General features: G+C 32.4%; 1 protein-coding gene across 1 annotated transcript in view; it reads right to left on the reverse strand.

Annotated features, from left to right (window-relative positions):
- The window catches only part of LOC114342409 (uncharacterized), a 58575-nt gene that overhangs the window by 19467 nt on the left and 16523 nt on the right, over positions 1-22585 (reverse strand). The window contains exon 2 of the mRNA XM_028293214.2: positions 15387-15557. Coding sequence (XP_028149015.1) covers positions 15387-15557 — 171 coding nt within the window. The remainder of the gene's footprint in view (positions 1-15386; positions 15558-22585) is intronic.

Raw genomic sequence — 22585 nt, forward strand, 5'->3', positions numbered from 1 at the left:
GGCGGTACAGGCTCTTTTTTTAATATTGTATTTAATTACAGAGTAATTTCCACATATTAATATATTTTTCAAATTGGGCTCTGTACCGCCATTCTTTATTTTATTACGAATACGTGTGCCAAAAATCTCGAAAAAATATTAAAAATTACAGCCGCAATCTTGGAACGCGTTTTTGCTACCTGTTGAATAAATTTTTTCGGGTTCAAAAATTGCAATTTTTCGATTTTAAGTTCAACCGCGTTTACTCGAAAACTATGCATCCTACGAAAAAACTTGTCAGGACAGTTTTTGCTTAGAATGACCCAAAAAATACAAAAAAATGTTTTGTTTTGCGAGAAATCGCTGTTATGTAATTCCTCAAGTTCTTTGTTTATAACAATCTTATCGACATCCGGATCAACTGTTACCCAAAAAATTCGTGTTCTACGGGTCAAGATACATAAAAAAATCTTGGGTAAGACCATCTGAATAAAGGAGGCCCTTGTAGCCCCTTGGCGACAGGACTATGAATATCTACCTAAAAAAAATTGGCATTTGTACTGTAGTCAGGATTTCTGTACCTAAACATAGATTTATTACGAATTTCATTTTCATGGGAAACAACTTTTCACACTTTTTTTATGTATGACAACAGTAGATTACTTCTCATAGGTACTTACATTGTTAAAATTTGTGGTGGCTCCAATTTCGATGTTCTCATAATTTTGGCACGGCTTTTAATGGACTTTTTCTTGGAATTATTCGCTTTATTTGTCGTTTGATTAACTTTTCCCATTTCGTTAAACTATTGATAATATATGTTAAAAATAAAATATCCTCCTAAAACTTTATACTCGCATTAGAATTCGAAATGTTTTTACGTAAAATATACTTACCTACCTACATAGAACTGAACTAAAACACAATTAACAACAATCTATTATTTCAAAGAGGCCAACAACTTATACAACAACAACAAAAATATAATAAATAACTATCAATAAACACTATTTTCCTATGAAACAACTATAACGAATTCTTAAATTAACACACTACTGCACTGGACTGATATCGATAAAGATGACAGAACAAATTAGAGAAAATCTGACGCAGGTTTGTCAAAATGACACTGATAATTTCTCTATGTTGCCTAATTAGTTATTTAGTTATAATATGTTCGATTTCTTGTTAGAAATAAAAAATTTTAGTAGTTCCAAGATTACACAAAATCTAGGCAGGCGATAAAAAAGTTTATTTGAAGAAAGTTTATTATTTTTTTCTTCTTAATGGCGGTACAGGCTCCTTTTTTCAATATTTTATTTAGTTATAGAGTAATTTCCACGTACTAACATATTTCTAAAATTGGGCTCTGTACCGCCATTCTTTATTATATTACGAATATGTGTGCCAACTATCTCGACAAAATATTCAAAATTAGAGCCGCAATATTGGAACGCGTTTGCTGCTACCTGTTGCTCGCTACTGTAGCCTCTTAACACTCTCACTGATAAGTTTTAATATTAACTTTTTCCCTAAAACACTTTTGTAAATTAAAAAGCTCGTTACTATCCGAAATACGGAGAAAATAGCGGAGCAAATAATTTGCAATGTGTATCGATACAGTGGCGTACCTCCTTCTAGCAAAAATATATCCTGTAAAAAAGTAAAAAAAATGGTGTACGCTTGAGGTCTCTGGACCTCGTAGAACCAGAGGTTCATATTCGCCAAATGAAATATGAAAGATGAAGTAAATAGGTGATGAATAAAAATGGAATAAAAGATGATAAAAATGGAATTTTTATTTTATTTTCTTCAAATGAAATATTTCAACGTGAAATATCCAAAAAATTAAGCACTTTTTAGGGAAAACCCATTATAACTTTTTTAAAGTGTTTAAAATAGGCTTCATTTCTGTTTTTATAACAAGTTACTCTCAAAATAAATTTGGTCCCTTTTATTTTGGCAAAAAAAAATCGGGAAGATCACCCCCTAATTAGCAACTTAAATGAAATTAATCGTTTGCGCTTCACAAATTATTTTACTAATGTTGTGTTTATATGATCTGTAAGTTTCATCGGTTTAAAGTGCTTATTTTTGAAAAATTTGGTTTTAAAATAAAATTTTTAAAATTTTTAATTTTGAAAAAAGGTTTTTGTTTTTTTAAAATAACTTAAAAATTGTTAGAGATACAAAAAATCTCAAAAAACAAAAAAAGTCAGCATTGCTTTTCTGAATATCTTGTATTTTTTTGTTTTTATGTAACACAAAAATTGCACATGTATGTAAACACAAAGCCCTTTTAACTACAGCCCTTTCAAAAATAAAAACTTTTAACCGATGAAACTTACAGATCATATAAACAATACATACACGAGTAAAGAAACTTGTGAAGTGGTAACGATTAAGTTTATTTGAGGTGATTTTCCCGATTTTTTTTACCAAAAAAAAGGTAACTTTATTTTGAGCATACCTTGTTTACTTTTAATGCTAGAATTTTTTTTATAAAACAAAAATGAAGCATTTTTAAACAGTTTAAATAAGTTGTAATACGTTTTTCCCAAAAAGTGCTTTATTTTTTGGTTATTTCACGTTAAAGTATTCGATTTGGAATTTGACGAATATGAACCTATTTTTCATTAGCTATAACTCTGCTTCTACTAGGTATAGAGACCTAATATGTACACCATTTTTTTTTCAATTTTTTACAGACTATATTTTTGCCAATAATGTTTTTTTCGACAAAATACTTAATTTTTGAATTATTTGCTAAAAACCGTCTAGAAGCGTGGTTATTTGTTGAACAATGAATATATTCACTCGCAAATAACTCGAAAAGTATCGACTTAATGAAAAAACTGTATAGAACAAAAGTTACTTAAAATTAGTCAATTTATCTATTTCCGGACCTAAATTGTACGTATATTTTTCACTCCCGAGAAGGGGTGAAGACTTGTTAGCTATGTGTATGCCAAATTTCATGTCAATCTAAGCGGTTCTTTAAAATTTAGAGGTTTTGCAATATTTTACCGTTAAAGAACGGACTAATATTGGTTTCTGAATAGTTCGTCCCGTTCGACTTTCATTAGGGAGCGTTTTCAATGCCGAGGACTTTGTTGAAAACATTCGAACATCCCTCTTATCACGCCATTTCAAAACAACAATCCCGACATCTGTTTGTTTGGCTGAAAAATCTCCTCGTCTTAGTTTGGCACACATCACGTCTTGTGGCATGTATTTCCTATTTGCTCTAATCGTCAATAAGCCAGGCCAGAGGTATACTGGTATAATAGCTGTCAGTATATTATAATGTTCTTCCATTGCCCAAGAGATCTTTGGCTAAAACCATAACTTTATTTTCTGACACTTCGGATTCAGTGTTTTTCGATTTGCCGCAATAAACCAGAAGGTTCCATGTAGATATAACCTTTTTCAGTACACAGTTTAAATATTTTTATGCCATACTTTGCGGTCTTGTTTGGTAGGTATATACTGCCAGAAGAGCAACCTGCCTCTCCAAGTACCTAGAGACTCATCAACACAAATTTTCTCTCCCGGGGTAAAAACCTGTTGATAGAGTCTGATAAACATATCGATAACTTCGCGAACTCTATACAATAAATATCTTCTTTGTTTGAAGTTTCATTATCAGCAAAGTGTAGAAATTTGAGAATAATTTTAAAGCAATTTCTGGCCATCACTGTCGCGTGTTAAAGGTATATTGTATAATACAGTATGCGGCAAAATAAACAGTACTGAAATGAATATTGAAATGTTTATGATTATTTTTACAGGGTGGTTCATCTTATTCGCCTCGGTCTCTGTACGGAAAACCACTTGATATTTTAAAAAAATTTCTTCACAGAAATATACAGGGCCTTTAATACTACAATGCAAAAATAATGTGAATTATACAGGGTGCTCCAAAAAAGAGTGGTATATCAAAGTTATATTTTTTCTTATGGAATGCCCTTTATCTGATGACATTACTGAATTGACCTTAAAAAATAAGCTATACTTTCATAAGGGTTCCCTATACCTATACCTAAATACAGGGTGTTTTGATTTATTTCGATTTTTATGAAAATGTAAGGTTTTAGAAAAAAATAAATATCTACGAATCTAAGAATCAGTAACAAATTCTTTCTTGGATCTTAATAATAAACTATTTAGCATACTTAAACAGATGCTTACTTCAACAAAATTTCTTACAGGGTGGTCAAAATATGAGATTGTTCTATTAACAAATTCAAGCTGTAATAACTTACTGATTTTAAATAGAACACCCTGTATCTTACTAGTCTATCGCATAGAAAATTTACGTAGCTTTCAATTTATATTAGGGTTTCCTATACCTATCTTTTACAGGGTGGTCAAAATATTAGATTGTTCTATTAACAAATTCAAGCTGTAATAACTTACTTATTTTAAATGGAACACCCTGTATCTTACTAATCTATTGCGTAGAAAATTTACTTAAAATTTACTTAGCTTTCAATTCTTATTAGGGTTGCCTATACCTATCTCCCTTCTTTTCTTAAATATTTAAAGATTTCCTAATTTGTAAGCTTTAAAACGTAGAATTAAGTACCTATGTCGTGGTTATGTACAACACATCACCAACACCGGAAATATGCTTAAATATCTTAGTCAAGATACTTTCGTTAATAAAATTCACATTTTTGTCATTTAATCACACAGATTGTTCTTATTTTAAATGACATACTCGATATTCTATTCTTTATAATGGAAGATATTTAAAATCTCTTCAATTCCATGTAAACATTCTCAATATACATGTTATCCTGTAAATATATATTTTCCATGTTATTCTGTAAATACCCATTTTTACATATTTTTGTACAATAGGCTCGTTATCGTCATAGTAGCCATTGCATTTAATTGTTTGTAAATGCGATTCAAAGATTCAAACAAAAAGTGGTGTACAAATTAGGAAATCTTTAAAATATTTAACAAATGAAGGGAGATAGGTATAGGAAACCCTAATAAGAATTGAAAGCTAAATAAATTTTCTACGCGACAGACTGGTAAGATACAGGGTGTTCCATTTAAAATAAGTAAGTTATTACAGCTTGAATTTGTTAATAGAACAATCTAATATTTTGACCACCCTGTAACAAGATAGGTATAGGAAACCCTAATACAAATTGAAAGCTAAGTATATTTTCTACGAGATAGACTAGTAAGATACAGGGTGTTCCATTTAAAATAAGTAAGTTATTACAGCTTGAACTTGTCAATCGAAAAATCTCATATTTTGACCACCCTGTAAGAAACTTTGTTGCAATAAGCATCTGCTTAAGTATTGTAAACAGTCAGTTATTAAGATCCAAGAGAGAATTTGTTACTGATTCTTAGATTCGTAGATATTTATTTTTTTCTAAAACCTTACATTTTTATAAAAATCGAAATAAATCAAAATACCCTGTATTTAGGTATAGGGAACCCTTATGAAAGTATAGCTTATTTTTCAAGGTCAATTCAATACTGTCATCAGATATAGGGCATTCCATAAGAAAAAATATAACTTTGATATGCCAGTCTTTTTTGGAGCACCCTGTATAATTCACATTATTTTTAGATTGTAGTATTAATGGCCCTGTATATTTCTGTGAAGAAATTTTTTTAAAATATCAAGTGGTTTTCCGTACAGACACCGAGGCGAATAAGATGAACCACCCTGTATATCTAGTATACATGATATTAGCCTTGCAAACATTATTCACGATGATGCACGTTCCCGATAAAACAGATGTTAACGATGCCCAGTGGCGGATCTACGGGGAGGGAACATGTGGAAATTTCCCCCCAAACAAGGTCCAAAATGAAATGAAAGAAAAAAAATGTTCAAACATAAGAATATATTAGCTGACATGAAACCGAAACCACAGAATGACAAATTCAACCCAATAAACACGCTAGTTAGGAAAGTTAAGTCAACTTAATGCCTATAAGTTATTATTTATGTCTTTTATGTAATCTAAGTTGATCTTTTTTACGTTTTTTTGGTTGGTTTTTCATTGGAAGTTCCCCCTAAGGCAAATTCCCCCCCTCCCCAAGACAAATTTCTAGAGCCGCTACTGCTTCTGGCATAAAAAATTCTAGTTCGCAAGTCCGAAATGGCAGACGGTGGATCTGTCTGACTCCTTCAGCATTCCCCATATGTACGCATCTGGTGGCGTTAGTTCTGTTGAGTGGCAACACCCAAAATGATCGCGCAGTATTCGAAGAGACTCCCTGGCAGTGACAGGTTGTCCCGTCTTGCTGAAACCATTTTTGATTTTAAGCTTGTACCGTTTTCGTGACCTTTTCCGTATGACCGAATATAGTACTCCACCATAAAAAATTTTTCTGCAAAACTGAGAACCATTCTGAAGCACCTAACATTAGTACATTCACAATACGTTATAACGACGTTCGGAATCCACTCAGTACGTTTCGGCACCTGACACATACAAATTTGAGGCATAAGAATTTCAGTACTGACCACGCTGGATTCAAGTTGATACTGTTAATACAAATACGGGATAGTTGATACTCTAAACCAGTGATTCCCAACCGGAGGGCGATCGCCCCCGGTGGGCGATTTAAGATTTTCAGGGGGCGGCAGAGCGAAGGGGGCGATAGAGAAAAGGAGGCGATAAGGGGGCGTTTAGAATCCGGGAAACGAGAAATCGGTAGTTGAGACAAAAAATACAATACTTCCGATTGGATAATAAAAACTGAATATGTATACCCGTGCAGGTAATATGGTAATAATAACACAAGCATCTCGTCTAGTAACAGAGGGCTATGAATCATGACACAATTTAATTCGATAGGTATAGTCGCCTCGCAAATGGACTAGAAAATTTAAACCGATTATAATAAAATTCAGTTTTAGTCCATTCTTTCACGGTTTTTGCTCTAAATTTTAAAGAACCGCTTGAATTGACATGAAATTTGGCATACGTATAGCTTACATGCCAAAGAAAAAAAGTGATACTGTGCCGATGTGTGCTTTTGCCCTGGGGATGACTTTCATCCCCTTTTGGGGGTGAAAAAATATATGTCCAAAATAAGTCTGGAAATGGGTAAACTCACTAATTTTAAGTAACTTTTGTTCTATAAAGCTTTTTCGCCAAGTCAACACTTTTCGAGTTATTTGCGAGTGAATATGTTCATTTTTCAACAAAATAACCACATTTTTAGACGGTTTTTCGCAAATAACTCAAAAAGTAAGTATTTTGTCGAAAAAAACGTTTTTAACAAAAATATAGCCTATAAAAAAGTAAAAAAATGGTGTACGCGTTAGGTCTCTCGATCTCGTAGAACGAGAGTTATAGCCAATGAAAAATAGGTTCATATTCACCAAATTTCAAATAGAATATTTCGACGTGAAATATCCAAAAAATTAAGCACTTTTTTGGGAAAACCCATTATAACTTTTTTAAAGTGTTTAAAATGTTATTTCTGTTTTTACAAAAAGTTTCTAGCCTTAAATTTAAGCAAGTTACGCTCAAAATAAAGTTGTTCCTTTTTGTTTTTGCAAAAAAAAATCGGGCAAACCACCCCCTAATTAGCAACTTAAATGAAATTAATCATTACCGCTCCACAAATTATTTTACTTATGTTGTGTTTATATGATCTGTAAGTTTCATCGATTCAAAGTGCTTATTTTTGAAAAAATTTGGTTTCAAAGTAAAATTTTAAAAAATTTAAATTTTGAAAAATATGCTTTTTTTCAAAATAACTTAAAAATTGTTAGAGATACCAAAAATTTCGAAAACAAAAAAAGTCAGATTTGCTTTTTTGAATATCATGTATTTTTTTGTTTTTGTGTTAGACAAAAATTGATTAAGATTTGGTGTTTCTAAATTTGCATACATTCGTGATCAGTGACTCGTTCAACCCCTTTTAACTACAGCCCTTTCAATAATAAGGACTTTGAACCGATGAAACTTACAGACAGTGGCGGCTCGTGATTTTTACAATAGGGGAGGCTATACCTAACTGTAAAATATCTAGACAAATTTGCAAAAAAAATGTAATTTGAGGCCCCATTTTTTGACCATTTTTTATTTACATTTCATAGTATCATCCTAATTCATAATTTCATGATATCATATCATTTTAAAAATAGTTAGTCTAATTGTAAAAGATTAATACCAAAGTTTGTGTCGTTTATTTGTTAACAATTCCATCTATTTGTAAATAGATACCTCGCATATCAAAATAAATACAGATTTGAAGTTTTGCAGTCCATACATAATGAAGCTTCAAATTTTTAAAGATACTCAACTGAATTTTTTTAATTCTAAACGCGGCCTACTGCGAATTCAAAAATACCATAAATTACCGATATTTTGCTTTGAGTTAGAGATATCGGAAAAAGTTATTTGAGAAAGTTGTTCCAAATATTATTATAACCCCACATACCAAATTTCATAACAAAATTCGCACTTTTAGATTTTTCATTATGTATTTTTAGTCAGGACCCTAAAATTCGTTGTCCCGAGACGCACGCAACCACGCAACGGAGCCGATAAGCTATTCTGCCTCCCTTGGTATATCTTCGGGCAGCGTGTGATGGCACCGTAGATGCCACTGTTAGGAGACCGGGTCTCCTTAAAGGCCTGCTGCACTGCACGGAGCATTAGCAACGGAGACTGTTGGGCTTCTCGGCTCCGTGCTCCGTTCATGCATCTCGGGATAACCCAGGGTCCTGCCTACAATAATATGTAATAAAACTGAGACGCGATCAGCGTTCTAATGCTAATGCTCCGTACGTATGGATAATTAGTGATAATATGGAATTTACACGTTGTATAATAGTGAGAGTTGTACTTGTTGTTTTCGCGATTCATGATAAACAAAACAGTGTAGAGTGTGTAAAAAATTTATGGGGAGGCTGAGCCTCCCTTGCCTACTCTGACGAGCCGCCACTGCTTACAGATCATATAAACAATATATACACGAGTCAAGAAACTTGTGAAGTCGTAACGAATAAGTTCATTTAAGATACTAATTAGGAGGTGATTTTCTCGATTTTTTTACCAAAACCAAAAGGGACTAACTTTATTTTGAGCGTAACTTGTTTAATTTTGATGCTAGTAATTTTTTTATAAAACAAAAATGAAGCTTTTTTTAAACACTTTAAATAAGTTTTAATGAGTTTTCCCCGAAATGTGCTTCATTTTTGGTTATTTCACGTTAAAGTATTTCATTTGGAATTTGACGAATATGAACCTATTTTTCATTAGCTATAACTCTGCTTCTACTAGGTGCACAGACATGATATATACACACATTTTTTTAAAAATTTTTACAGGCTATATTTTTGCTAAGAATGTTTTTTCGACAAAATACTTACTATTTGAGTTATTTGCGAAAAACCGTCTAAAAGCGTGGTTATTTTGTTGAAAAAATGAACATATTCACTGCCAAATAACTCGAAAAGTATTGACTTAGTGAATAAACTCTATAGAACAAAAGTTACTTAAAATTAGCCAGTTTATCCATTTCCTGACTTTCTTTGGATGAATATTTTTTCACCCCCAAAAGGGGGTGAAAACCACCCCCAGGGCAAAAGCACATATCGGCACAATATCACTTTTTTTCTTTGACTTATTAGCTATGTGTATGCCAAATTTCATGTCAATCCAAGCGGTTCTTTAAAATTTAGAGGTTTTGCAATACTTTACCGTTAAAGAACGGACTATTTGGCGACATTCTGTAAATATTAAGTCTTCTTAGATATCGACAGAACCATAATTGAATCCAGACAAATTAAAATATATATTTGCCAAAAAACTGAGATGTTTTAACCAAATAATGTTTCAAATGGTAGGGGAGCCCAAGCGGGGATTTTTGCAGTTACTCGAGCGCATCAGAAAATCACAGGGGGAAAACCCTGTACCCTGTAAATGTACCTCTACAATAAATATATTGGCTCTTCATACAGGGGAGTTCGTTCAGGAAAAAGGTTCGAAAAAGGTCCGGGTCGATGGGTCTGAAAAAAAATGTATCCTTAGAAAAACTCGAAATCTTCAGATTAAGGTAAGGTAAGTTAAGTACATACAAAACAGTGTATATTTAAAAAATCTAACGATTGGGTGTAACGAAATAGGCGAGTCACAAAGTTTCACAAAGAAAAAACGAATATTTCGCGAAATGAACGTCAGATCGGAAAACTAAAAAATACCTGTTCAATATTTTTCAATAATCTATCGAATCATACCCAACACGACCCCCTACGGAGAGGCGTGCGTCTAAATTTAAGATTTTAAATACGAACCCCACAATATTTCGCGAAATGAACATCAGATCGAAAGCTGAAAAATGCAGGTATTCAATATTTTTGAAAAATCTATCGAATGACACCAAACACGACCCCCCATGGAGGTGGGGTGTGAAGTTACTTTAAAATCTTAAATTGGAGCCCTCATATTTTTATTGCAGATTTGGATTTCTTACGTAAAAATACGTAACTTTTTTTCGAGACAATCGAAAAACGATTGTTGGAAATGAAAAATTAAATTAAAAAATGGAAAGTCCCCCACTTATGGAAAACTTAACTCAACTTTTTTGGTTTTAGGATCTACCCTTTAGAACCCAATACTTTTCCATAACGCTCGAGTAACTGCAAATTTAGCATACTTTCCTCCACTACTAAAATTTGATGTGAAAAATAATTTTTAATTCGATTCGCTAATTAATTTGCTTTTTTGTCCTTAAAAGTAGAAAAAACGTTCAATTTCTCTTGCGTAATAGTTATAGTGTAATTATTTTAACTGTACTATGCGAATAATTAAATGAAATGAACCTGCAACTACAAGGGAAGAACATAAATATGGCCAAAGCGAAGGGAGTAGTCGGAGTATTCAGTGACAAACTATCTATTTTTGAACAAAATATGCAGAGAAGAGATCTGACCAAATTCCCCAACAACAAATCCTCTGTGGTTGTGGTGATTCTGAGGATCTTCAAACATATTGCCTCCACCTTCAAATATTGAAAGAAATCTGCAGCCCCGATTCCAAGATCTGACTAGTCTGAAAGTGCCAACTTGGTTTATCAATTCTTTTAGCGTGGAAGTTTCAACGGCATGTCCTTATCTTCAAGAAAGCTTGATTGATTTGAAACATGATGTTGAAATTGAAAGTCTGTTTCAGGAGTGTGGCTATGAAAGATTTTGACCGCAGATAAAAGAAGTGTATCCAATCTTGTGGAATGCAATCAAATTACGATTATCAGCATTCCCCACAATATATCTAGTGGAGAAAGATTTTAGTTCTGTATGCATATTGAAAAACAAACCAAGAAATAGGCTGGATATAATTTAAAGAGGGGATTTGAGGTTGCTATTAACCAACATTAAGCCAGACATAAAGAAATTATGTGAGAGACAAAAGTCCCAAGGAAGCCATTACATATAATCATTTATCATTTTACGAAATGTAAAAATAAATAAATACGGATACGTACCTTTTTAGACAAGGCGAAAACGGCGGGTTCGTTGGAAAAAATATTCCCATGAGATTTTTTTCCATAATCACATGCGTGAGACATCCCAGAATAAGGTTCAAGAAGTCGCCCACGTGAAAAGTGGTCTAAATTTTTTTTAACAATTTTTTTAATCAAATTGTAAAAATTAATATTTTTGGCCGGACTATTTTTTTTAGTTATTTTGGACTATTCTGGACAAAAAAGTTTTCTTATAATTTTTCTCTAAAGTTGATTGTTATCGAGAATTTAAAATTGAAAAAAAAAACGAAAAATGGAGATTTTTAAGGCTTAACAACTAGGTTAAAATTTATTATTCTGAAAGTCAAAAAGTGACTAAATCAAAGTTTAAAGCCCTCCCTACAGGATCCTGAAGAAATTTTTGTCATTATTTTATTACTAAGCTGTTGTTTTTAAATAATAATAATGAGCGCCATGCACGTGTTAGGCGGTCGTCAATGATGAGTGCGAGAGAGATGCCATTCCGGCAATCCAATTGTGCATCTTACTTGCACTAACATTTACAGCCACGTCAATACGATCTAACCGCTCATAGTTATTAATTAAAAATAACAGCTTAGTAATAAATTATTGACACAGATTTCTTCAGGATTATGTAGTGGGGGCTTTAAACTTTGTTTTAGTCACTTTCTGATATTCATAATAATAATTTTTAACCGAGTTATTAAGTCTTAAAAATGGCAATTTTCGCGTTTTTCAAATTTTAAATTGCTTATAACTCGAAAAAGATCAACTTAAAAAAAAATTATAAGAGCCCTTTTTTGTCTAGAATGGTCCAAAAAATCTAAAAAAAAAATTGTTTGGGCCAAAAATATTAATTTTTGCAATTTGATTAAAAAAAATTGTTAAAAAAATTTGGACCACTTTTCACGTAGGCGACTTCTTGAACCTTATTCTGGGATGTCTCACGAATATAATTATGCAAAAAAATCTCATGGGAATATTTTTCCCAACGAACCCGCCGTTTTCGCTCTGTCTGTTTGTACTGATTAATTATTTGTTTCAATTTAATTTGAGAGGGGAGGGGGCGATTGTAGTACTCATATCTGACAAAACATGTCAAAGGGGGCGATCATCGGAAAAAGGTTGGGAACCACTGCTCTAAACTAAACATGGAAGTGTCAAAACTGGTTGGATTTTAAGTTCTTACTTTTACACTAATACGCGAGAGATGTAACTCTAAACAATAAATATGTTAATCAGACTGGTTGAATTCTAGATTGCTACTAACTTCTTCAAATTATAACTGGAAATGCCTACCAGGGGTTCGGGGGAGAGACAATTAGGTAAGTAAAACCACACGTTTTGAATGTTTGCTACCCTGGATTTCTTGGGTACAAGTTTTCGGTGAGTAAAAGCATCGTTTGAAAGTAAAAAATTATTTTACTACCAGAGGCGTAATAACACTTAGATAAATTTCTTACAGAAATTATAAATTTCTTACAGAAATTTATCCACCACCACCACACCTTCGCCAACTCAATCTTCTAACTTCTAACCAAAGAATATAAAAATATCCTTAACAACACGGCGCTGCCGATTCATAACTATGTAGAAGATGCAACCAAAAATGGACTGCTTTCCAGAAAATCTCCCAGAAACCGCTGGGTTTAACATGATCTTCAAATGAACCTATGCATGGTCGGAAGCTCAACCAAATACAATAATTATACCTTGCTTCACTTCACATATACCCCTCCTGGATTTGACCTACCACGTAAGACCTGATGCATACTTAGCCGTATCAAAACTCAATATGGTCGATGCAGTGGCGTAGCGTGAGTGTCGGCCGCCCGGGGCGGAAGACAATTGTGCCGCCCTCTTATGTAGGTATTTTAATTTATTGTATAACATTACATACATTAATTATAGAGAACTTTTCGGGAGAACAGTCATCATTATTTTGCATTATACAGGTTGGATTTTAAATAAAAAAGTTTATCTAAGTTTTACAATCACGTTTATTAATCCAAAAATTATTTTACTTTAACCAATTAGATACATTGATATAACTTGGGTACCTATCACTTAAGATTAGGTACACCTTAACGCTCGACAAAATTAAATAAAATCAATTTTTAATTAGAACTAGAACGATACTATAATCTTATATTTTTATTTTTATTGAAAAGTAATATGAGTATTTGTTAAAATTAAAAACAAAACTTCCGTCTTCAATTAAAAATTTATGTCTACTTTTCTTAAGAGCAAAGTCTTTTATTGTACCGTCAATGTCTATCGCATCACACATCTCTTGCTCAATAGACAAAATAGCCAAATTAGTTAGTCTTAGAGTACTTATTGTCGATCTTAAATAATTTTTAATCAATTTCAAGTTTGAAAAACTCCTCTCACAGCTGGCATTGCTTATAGCAACTGTAAAAAATATTCGGAACATGATTAAAATATTGGGCAGAGTATCTTCCAGCTTGGATTTAACAATAAATTTAAATAATTCAAGTGAGTCTGCATTAATCAATGAACCGCAGTCTTTTTCCAGCTTGAAACCCTGCTCGTCAATTTCATCAGATGCGTAGTCTAGATTATAATATTCAGTGTTGTCTGGATCTAATAATATAGCCGATGTTAGATAAACAAACTTATCAGTTAAATTATGTTGCTGTTGAAAATGCTCAAGAATTTCTACAATAACTCTATCTAACGAAGAAAACAGCTTTCGTCTCAACTCATTTTTCTATCATTAAAAAAATGCTTTCTTCCAAGTTCTTCGCACATACATTGGCGCCATTTGCCCATTCCTCTCTTTTCTCTGTCAATACCATCTGCAAAGCATTTACTTTCTGAGCGCACAATCTTATGTCAAGTACCCTTGTTTGTAAATATTTTTGTGCATCGTTCACTTCATGTAGCACCGGTTGCCACAGGCCCAAAAACAAAGAAAGGAAAATGACTGCATCAAAACTAGTAAAGCACCTGCATCTGTCCTAGTGTTTAAGCTTTCACCTGCCTCTGTCAGTTTTTCCAAAGTGACGAAAATGTCTTTGTAATGATGTCATGTTACATTTACGGCATCGCCTCTTGCACTCCACCGCGTGTCTTGAATCCTTCTTTTGCCTGTAGCTGCTATCAGAACTTCCCAACGATGTGTCGATGAGAAAAAAAAGAATAGCAACGTTCTAATGTGCCGAAAAAAGTAGTGCTGATTGTTAGTCATAAGCGGGGAATTCCCAAAAGTCAGTATAGACGTTGTTGCCAGTCGCCACAAAATATCATTCAAAGAAAAAGAAATTCCCCGAATTCGTCACAAAATAAGTAATGAAAAATTCCGTGCTCCTTTCAATCGGTCCGAATTTGTAGTTGCGATAAAAATATAAAATGGTTCAAATATTTAAAAAAACGATAAAAATATTTTTATTATTTATTGTTAAATTTTGCCGCCCGGGGCGGGCCGCCCCTGCCGCCCCCACTACGCTACGCCACTGGGTCGATGTACGTACATGTTGCACAGGTTGGGTAAGCTACCATGACCATCATGCAGCTGCGGCGAGGTCCAATTCATCAAGCACACAACGGAGAAGTGCCACTCAGCCACTGGTGGGCCTACGAGGGCAGTCCTCAAGATTTTCTGTTTGTGATGCCGGAGTCGATTAACTAGATGAAGATAAAGAAGAAGAAGACGTCTTGATAAATCTTCCCTTACACGTAGATGCTTCCAATGAATTTGAAGCGATGTTTATACGGAATTTTACGTGATATTAATACGGCGCAAGTACAACATCGTATAGCAGTTGGTTCCTTATAACACCAACATACAATATCTGAGTTCATTTCAACTTATTGTTGAAACTACATCGAATGAAGGGATTTTTTTCATCACCTTTATTTCCGCATACGCATAATGTGAAAACTGTATTGCTTGTTACCTGATTTTTCAAAGTAGTATCCCAAATAACAGAACGAGGGTGAGTCGTATTTGGTTTTTCTTCATACTCACATTCATATTCGGATTTGTGATTATATCTATTTTTCTTGTAGTCACAAGAATCTTCAAACCAATTTCCTATGAGAACTTTCTTACAATAATTTGTTTGTTTCTAGAAAATATAATCGATTAAAAAATAATAATAATTAATGGGCAGGTACTAGTTTACTAAAAGAACTCTGAGGTTGTCAGTGTTAAGGTTAGCAGCAATAAAAACATAATAACGTTCAAAGACCTGAATTTATAAACAATAAATGGGCAAAATATACAGGGTGTCCGTCCCGAGAATATTGGTCATAAATTATACCACATATTGTGGGGTCAAAAATAGGTTGATTGAACCTCACTTAACGACATACAGCCCTTTGAAGTTACAAAATGAAAATCGATTTTTTTTTCATATTTCGAAAACTCTTACAGATTTTTTATTGAAAATGGACATGTGGAATTCTTATGGCAGCAACATCTTAAAAAAATTAACGTGAAATTTGTGCACCCCATAAAAATTTTATGGGGGTTTTGTTCCCTTAAACCCCCCTCCCCCAAGTTTTGTGTACGTTCCAATTCAATTATTATTGTGGCACCATTAGTTAAACACACTGTTTTTAAAACTTTTTTGCCTCTTAGAACTTTTTTAATAAGCCAGCGTTTATCAAGATATTTTGAATAATTGTCGAATCCACCAAATATTTGTGTATGGTTAAGTATGATTACAGGGTGTCCAGAAACTCTACCGACAAACGAAGACAGGAGATTCTTCAGATAATTTTAGGATAATTTAACCCAATTCACTTAGTTCGAAAATGCTTCCTAAAGGACCTAGAGCTCTTTGAAGACGGTCTTGTAATTAGTTTTTCTTAAATACCCCCAGAACGCTTCTATTTAGAAAAGCAAAAATTAGTACGCGTATTTATCTTCAAGATATAAATCTAATCCATCCATTGCAAATTTCTAGTACCGATCATAGGCGTCCGTTTTGGGTAGGGCAACGGTTATTTTATCGCATAATTTTTTAACTTTACGTTAAATCTTTAACTTTTATGCATTCCTGACACTGGATTATTAAATTGTGAAGTATTCTAGTACTAAAAGATACTCTTGTTTTAAATCGGTAGAACACACCGTTTTTAAGAAAAAACAATTTGAAAATTTTTCGCTTTTTGAATTAAAAAAAAATAAAAAAAAAACTGTTTAGAAATACGAAAACTGGTACATTTATTTATATTCCAGAAATAAATCAATTTCATTAATTGTGAATTTCTAGTACTGGTCATAGGCGTCCGTTTTGGATAGGTCAACAGTTATTTTATAGCATAACTTTTTTGTCTTGAATTTTTGAGCATTTTTGACACTAGATTATTAAATTATGAGGTATTCGAGTACTAAAAGTTACTTTTACTTTATGTTGGTAAAATACTTCGTTTTTTGTTGAAAAGTTCTTTCAATTTTTTTTCAAATTCCAAAAATGAATAACTTTCAAATCGATTTTTCTAGAAAACGGTGTGTCCTACCGACTTAAAGCAAGAGTACCTTTTAGTACTAGAATACCTCACAATTTAATAATCCGGTGTCAAAAATGCATAAAAGTTAAGGACAAAAAAGTTATGCGATAAAATACCCGTTGCTCTACCCAAAACGGATGCCTATGACCGGTACTAGAAATTTGCAATGGATGAAATCGATTCATCTCTGAAAAGTAAATATGCATACCAATTTTCGTTTTTCTAAAAATAGAAGCGTTCTGGAGGTATTTAAGAAAAACTAATTTCATGACGCCATCTTCAAAGAGCTCTAGCTCCCTTAAGAAGCATTTTTGGACTAGGTGAATTGGATTAAATTGTCTTAAAATTATCTGAGGAATCTCCTGTCTTCGTTTGTCGGTAGAGTTTCTGGACAACCTGTATAATAGACACCTGTTAATAATCTGAAAATGTATTTATAACTTACATTTTTAGGTATATTTTGAAAAAGAAGCCACATCTCGATAAAAGGTGACTTATCAAAAAAATACTAGGAGGCAAACAAGTTTTAAAACACTGTGTTTAACTAATGGTACCACAATAATAGTTTAATTGGAACGTACACAAACATTTGGGGGGTTTAAAGGAACAAAACCCCCATAATATTTTTATGTAAATATATTAAAAAAGAACTCGCATCTCGATAAAAACTGGCTTATCGAATAAATACTGAGAGGCAAAAAAGTTTTAAAAACGTTGTGTTTAACTAATGGTACCACAATAATGAATTAATTTGAAGGTACACAAAAGTTTGGGGGGGGGGGGTTTAAGGGAACAAAACATCCATAAAATTTTATGGGATGGACAAATTTTACTATAATTTTGTTTTAAGATGTTCCTGCCATAAGAATGATACATGTCCATTTTCAATAAAAAATCTCTAATAGATTTCGATGTATTGAAAAAAATCGATTTTCATTTTATAACTTCAAAGGGCTGTAACTTTTTTTATGAGCATATTTGTACTAAGGTAAGTTAGGTTCAACCAAACTATTTTTGACCCCAGAATGTGTGGTATGATTTATGACCAATCTTTTCGGGACACCCTGTATAAATAGTACAGGAACCGAAGCTTTTCACCTCGCAATTTTTACAGAATGGATCGATTTGCTTGAAAATTTGAGAATAAGTAGTGGATAGTCCAAGGATCAAAATCTATATGATGCCGAAGGGCGCTTTTACCATGGGGGTGGTTGCCACCCAATCTCGGGGGTGGAAATTTTTCATTATATTTTGACCGCAAAAGTTGATATAAACATTCATTCCAAGAAAAAAATGTTCTATACATTTTTTTGATAGAATTAACAGTTTTCGATTTATTCGGTATCGAAAGTGTTGATTTTATATCGAAAAAATAATTTTTTTTCGATATTATACTCATTTCCATAGGCGCCCATACACACGGGCAGGGGGGGGCCGTGGCCCCCTAGCTTTTCGGGAAAGAACAAAAATTAAAATTATATTACAAAACGTATTTTTATCAAAAAATTATTGGATAATTTTGAGAGATAAACTGGAAACAACATATTTATTAATAAAAAGTTCACATATTGGGTATTTAATAGTTTAACAGAAAATAAATCTGTGTATCTGTGACAGCGGTCTATATGGAATGTGCATAATACACATTTCGCACAGTCACGGTATGCTATTAACTAAAACATTGAAAGATATTAGAAACGTGGGAACATAATATATCTATACTGTAATCGACACCCAAAATTACAAATTAAATGAATCTTTTATAATACTGCAAAGAAAATCATATCAGCAAGAAATCCGATCTCTGGCCGATAATCACTAATAGTCCAAGTAATGAAGCTTAAAATAGGACAAAACCTCGCAATTTTTAGAGAATGGATCGATTTGCTTGAAAATTTTTGAGAATAAGTAGTGGATAGTCCAAGGATCAAAATCTATATCATGCCGAAAGGCGCTTTTACCATGGGGGTGGTTGCCACCGCATCTCGGGTGTGAAAATTTTTTATTATATTTTAATTGCAAAAGTTGGTGAAAACGTTCATTCTAAACAAAAAACGTTCTATACATTTTTTTGCCAAAATTGATAATTTTCGATTTATTCGGTATCAAAAGTGTTAGTTTTATATCGAAAAAATCAATGTTTTTAATAAGTTTTTCGCTAATAACTCCAAAAGTTTTCGTTTATCAAAACAATTTTACTTAACAAAAATGTACGTTTTGAAAAAATAAACAAAACCATTTTTTTAAATTTTCTTTAAGACCAATAGTAATCGAGCTATACTTTATAATATGTTGGCTCTTCTTCGTCAAAAGCTAAATATTGTAGATTCGAAGTCAACCGACGGGAAAACAATGCATTTTTTGAGGACAATTTGTTGAAACTAATTTACAGTACTTAAAAATATCTATCTCCAGAAATTAAAAAGGAGTCTCTAGCTCAAAAATTAAGTGACTTATACTAAAAAGATTGTCAGTCCCCATTTTTTTCAGCGGAAAAGTGATCGCAAGCAACCCCCTAATCACCACCCTAATTAAAATTAGTTTTTAACCTTATTCGGTCTTTTTTATTTATGTATTATTAATAGGTTCTACAAGTTTGACTGGCTTAGAATGATTGGTTTAAAAAAAAATGGAGTTAAAATTGAATAAAGAATTTTTGTAGTTTTGAAAAAATGGCTTTTTCTTCAGAATAGCAAGATTAGCATCAGAGATACGAAAAACGTTTCAGTATAAAATTGTAGTTTATTTAATTCCCAAGAACACAGTTTACAAAAAAATTTTCTGTGGTGAAAATTGAGTGAGTTATTGACAATTAAATCTTGTAATAACATGCAAAAACCACCTTTAGAATCCCATTCAAAGTCACCTCTTTTTGCGACTGAGGATTTTAAAAAGATTTAATATTAACAGGGTTATAGATCTTTTAAAAGCCTACAAAATCATTTTTAGAAAACTTTCTAAGATAAAAAATAAAAAAGTTACGGTTAAAAAATAATATATCTTTTTGAAAAAAAAAAGGAGAAATCCAATTGAAAGCATAATAATGTAAGTTAGCGGTATTTTTAGTCATTGGGCTTATTACTTCTTATTTATTTATGCATTAATGATAGATTCTAGAAGTTTGACTGGCTTAGAATGATTAGTTTTAAAAAAACTGGAGTCAAAAGAGAATAAGGAATTTTTGTGTTTTGGTAAAAAATGCCATTTTTTTCAGAATAAAAAGATTAGCATCAGAGATACGAAAAAATGTTTCGATATAAAATTGTAGGTTAGTTAATTCCCAAGAACTTGGTTTGAGAAAAATTTTTCTACGGCAAAAATTGAGTGAATCGTAAATGAGTATATCGAAAAACATTGATTTTTTTTATACAAAACTAACACTTTCGATAGCGAATAAATCAAAAACTATTAATTTTATCAAAAAAATGTATAGGACATTTTTTGTTTAGAATGAACGTTTTTATCAACTTTTGCTGTCAAAATATAATAAAAAATTTCCACCCCCGAGATGGAGTGGCAACCACCCCCATGGTAAAAGCGCCTTTTGAAATCATATAGATTTTGATCCTTGGGCTATCCGCGACTTATTCTCAAATTTTTAAGCAAATCGATCCATTCTGTAAAAATTGCGAGGTGAAAAGCTTCGGTTCCTGGCCTATAATGAGCCATTTTTTTTTTAAATTGATTGAACATAGTCAAATTTTAGTTTGCAAAAGTATTTTGTTAGTAAGTAGATTATTTTAAACTGTACATTATGATGAACAGAACAATTTTATTTAAATGAAAACAGGTGATCTTTCATGACGAATGAGTGTTATATACAGGGTGTCCCAAAAGTAGGGGAAAGGTCGAATAATTCGCGAAATGAACATCGGATCGAAAAACTGAAAAATATGTGTTAAATATTTCTCAAAAATCTATGCGATGACACTAAACATGTCCACCACTTCAAACCCTGGGTGTGAAGCTTTAAAATCTTAAATGGAACCCCTAATTTTTGTTGCAGATTTGGATTTTCCTTGTAAAAATAAACAAATTTTATTCGAGCCATTTTGCGAATTGTGGATAGAGAGCGCTATAATCGGAAAAAACGATTTATCGTGATGCCATAGCAAAATTATAGAAATGGTCTAATATCTCGAGAAATATACTTCCAAATGAAAAACTAAAAAACAAGTGTTTAATATTTTTCAAAAATCTATAGAATGACACCAAACAGGATTTTTCATTCCACACTTTGGAGGTGGGGGTGAGAATTAACTTTAAAATCTTAAATAGGAACCCCCGTTTTTTATTGCAGATTGAGTTTCCTCCTCAAAAAATAAGTAACATTTATTCTAAACTTTTTTTAGAATTGTTGAGGATGCCGCTATAATCGGAAAATGCGATTTATTTGCGCCATCTATCAACGATTCTAAAAATGTTTGGAATATATGTGACTTATTTTTCATAAGGATTCTAAATCTGCAAAAATAAAGGGGGCTTCTTTTTAAGATTTTAAAGTAAAAACTTGGTTCGACACATACTCATGGTTAGTCTACTAGCCAAAGTTGAAGGCAGGGCTTTGCAAGCATTGTATTCTTTTCAAACGGGTTTTAAAGAGAGGCGCACCTTTTGTGGTACCCATTACATTTCCATTTAAAAACCTGGTCTAGTATTTAAATGTATGAATAATTTCTCACAACAGGGTTCAAACTAGGTTTTTTTAGGTACAGTGGAACCTCGATAACTCGGATTAATCGGGACCGCCGCCGATCCGGGTTATCGAAAATCCGAGTTAGCCGGAGAACATGGTAAAAATAGATAAAGTCCCTTATAAGCAAAATAATATGAAATATATATGCACAGTTATAATAGTTGTATAGAATTTAGTATAGGCAATATAGAGTATTATTTTTTTATAATTTTATAATTGTCAAAATCAAACTTTTCAAAATCGTTTAAAATAATTATATTTTTTCTATTTATATCTTATTTATACATATTTTTATACATTCAAAGGGGGTGTAATGCTAGTTCGCGTCCGCAGGTAATACTGCACGTGCACCCTGGGTAAACTAAAGAGCTAGCACAAGAGGCGCCAGACAATCTTTCCTAAAGATCTCCTGGCAGATATCACAGTTATTTTAGAATAATTATTAAAGATGACACAGTTATTGAATGGAGTTTCCAAAGAAGAATCTACAAAAGAAATTGGACCCAATGTAAGAGTTTGCCAATTAAATATAGAAGGTATAAGTAGAGCCAAATGTCAAATTCTAAACAAACTATTAAAAGGTAACGATATTGATCTGGTCGCATTACAAGAAAACGAATTTTAATTGAGTTCAAGAGGAAAAATCCCCGGCTGTGATCTACTGGGTGCTACCTACGACAGAGCCTACGGTATAGCAACTTACGTACGTAGACATAGAAAATGCAGCCTTGATTTCTACTTCTACCAAGAACAACAACCACGAGGTAACTGTGAAAATCAGCAATATCTATTTATCAACTAAATTTTCGTTTATAAAAATTAATTATTATTATTTTTTAATGTATTGTGATCTTTATTTTTATACAAAAACTGTGATAGAGCCATACGCTTAATAAATAATAAATAAATAGAGTATTATTCATTTCTAGGTAAAAAAACTCA

The sequence above is a fragment of the Diabrotica virgifera genome, chromosome 7, assembly GCF_917563875.1.
Source record: "Diabrotica virgifera virgifera chromosome 7, PGI_DIABVI_V3a".
In the NCBI taxonomy this organism is placed as follows: domain Eukaryota; kingdom Metazoa; phylum Arthropoda; class Insecta; order Coleoptera; family Chrysomelidae; genus Diabrotica; species Diabrotica virgifera.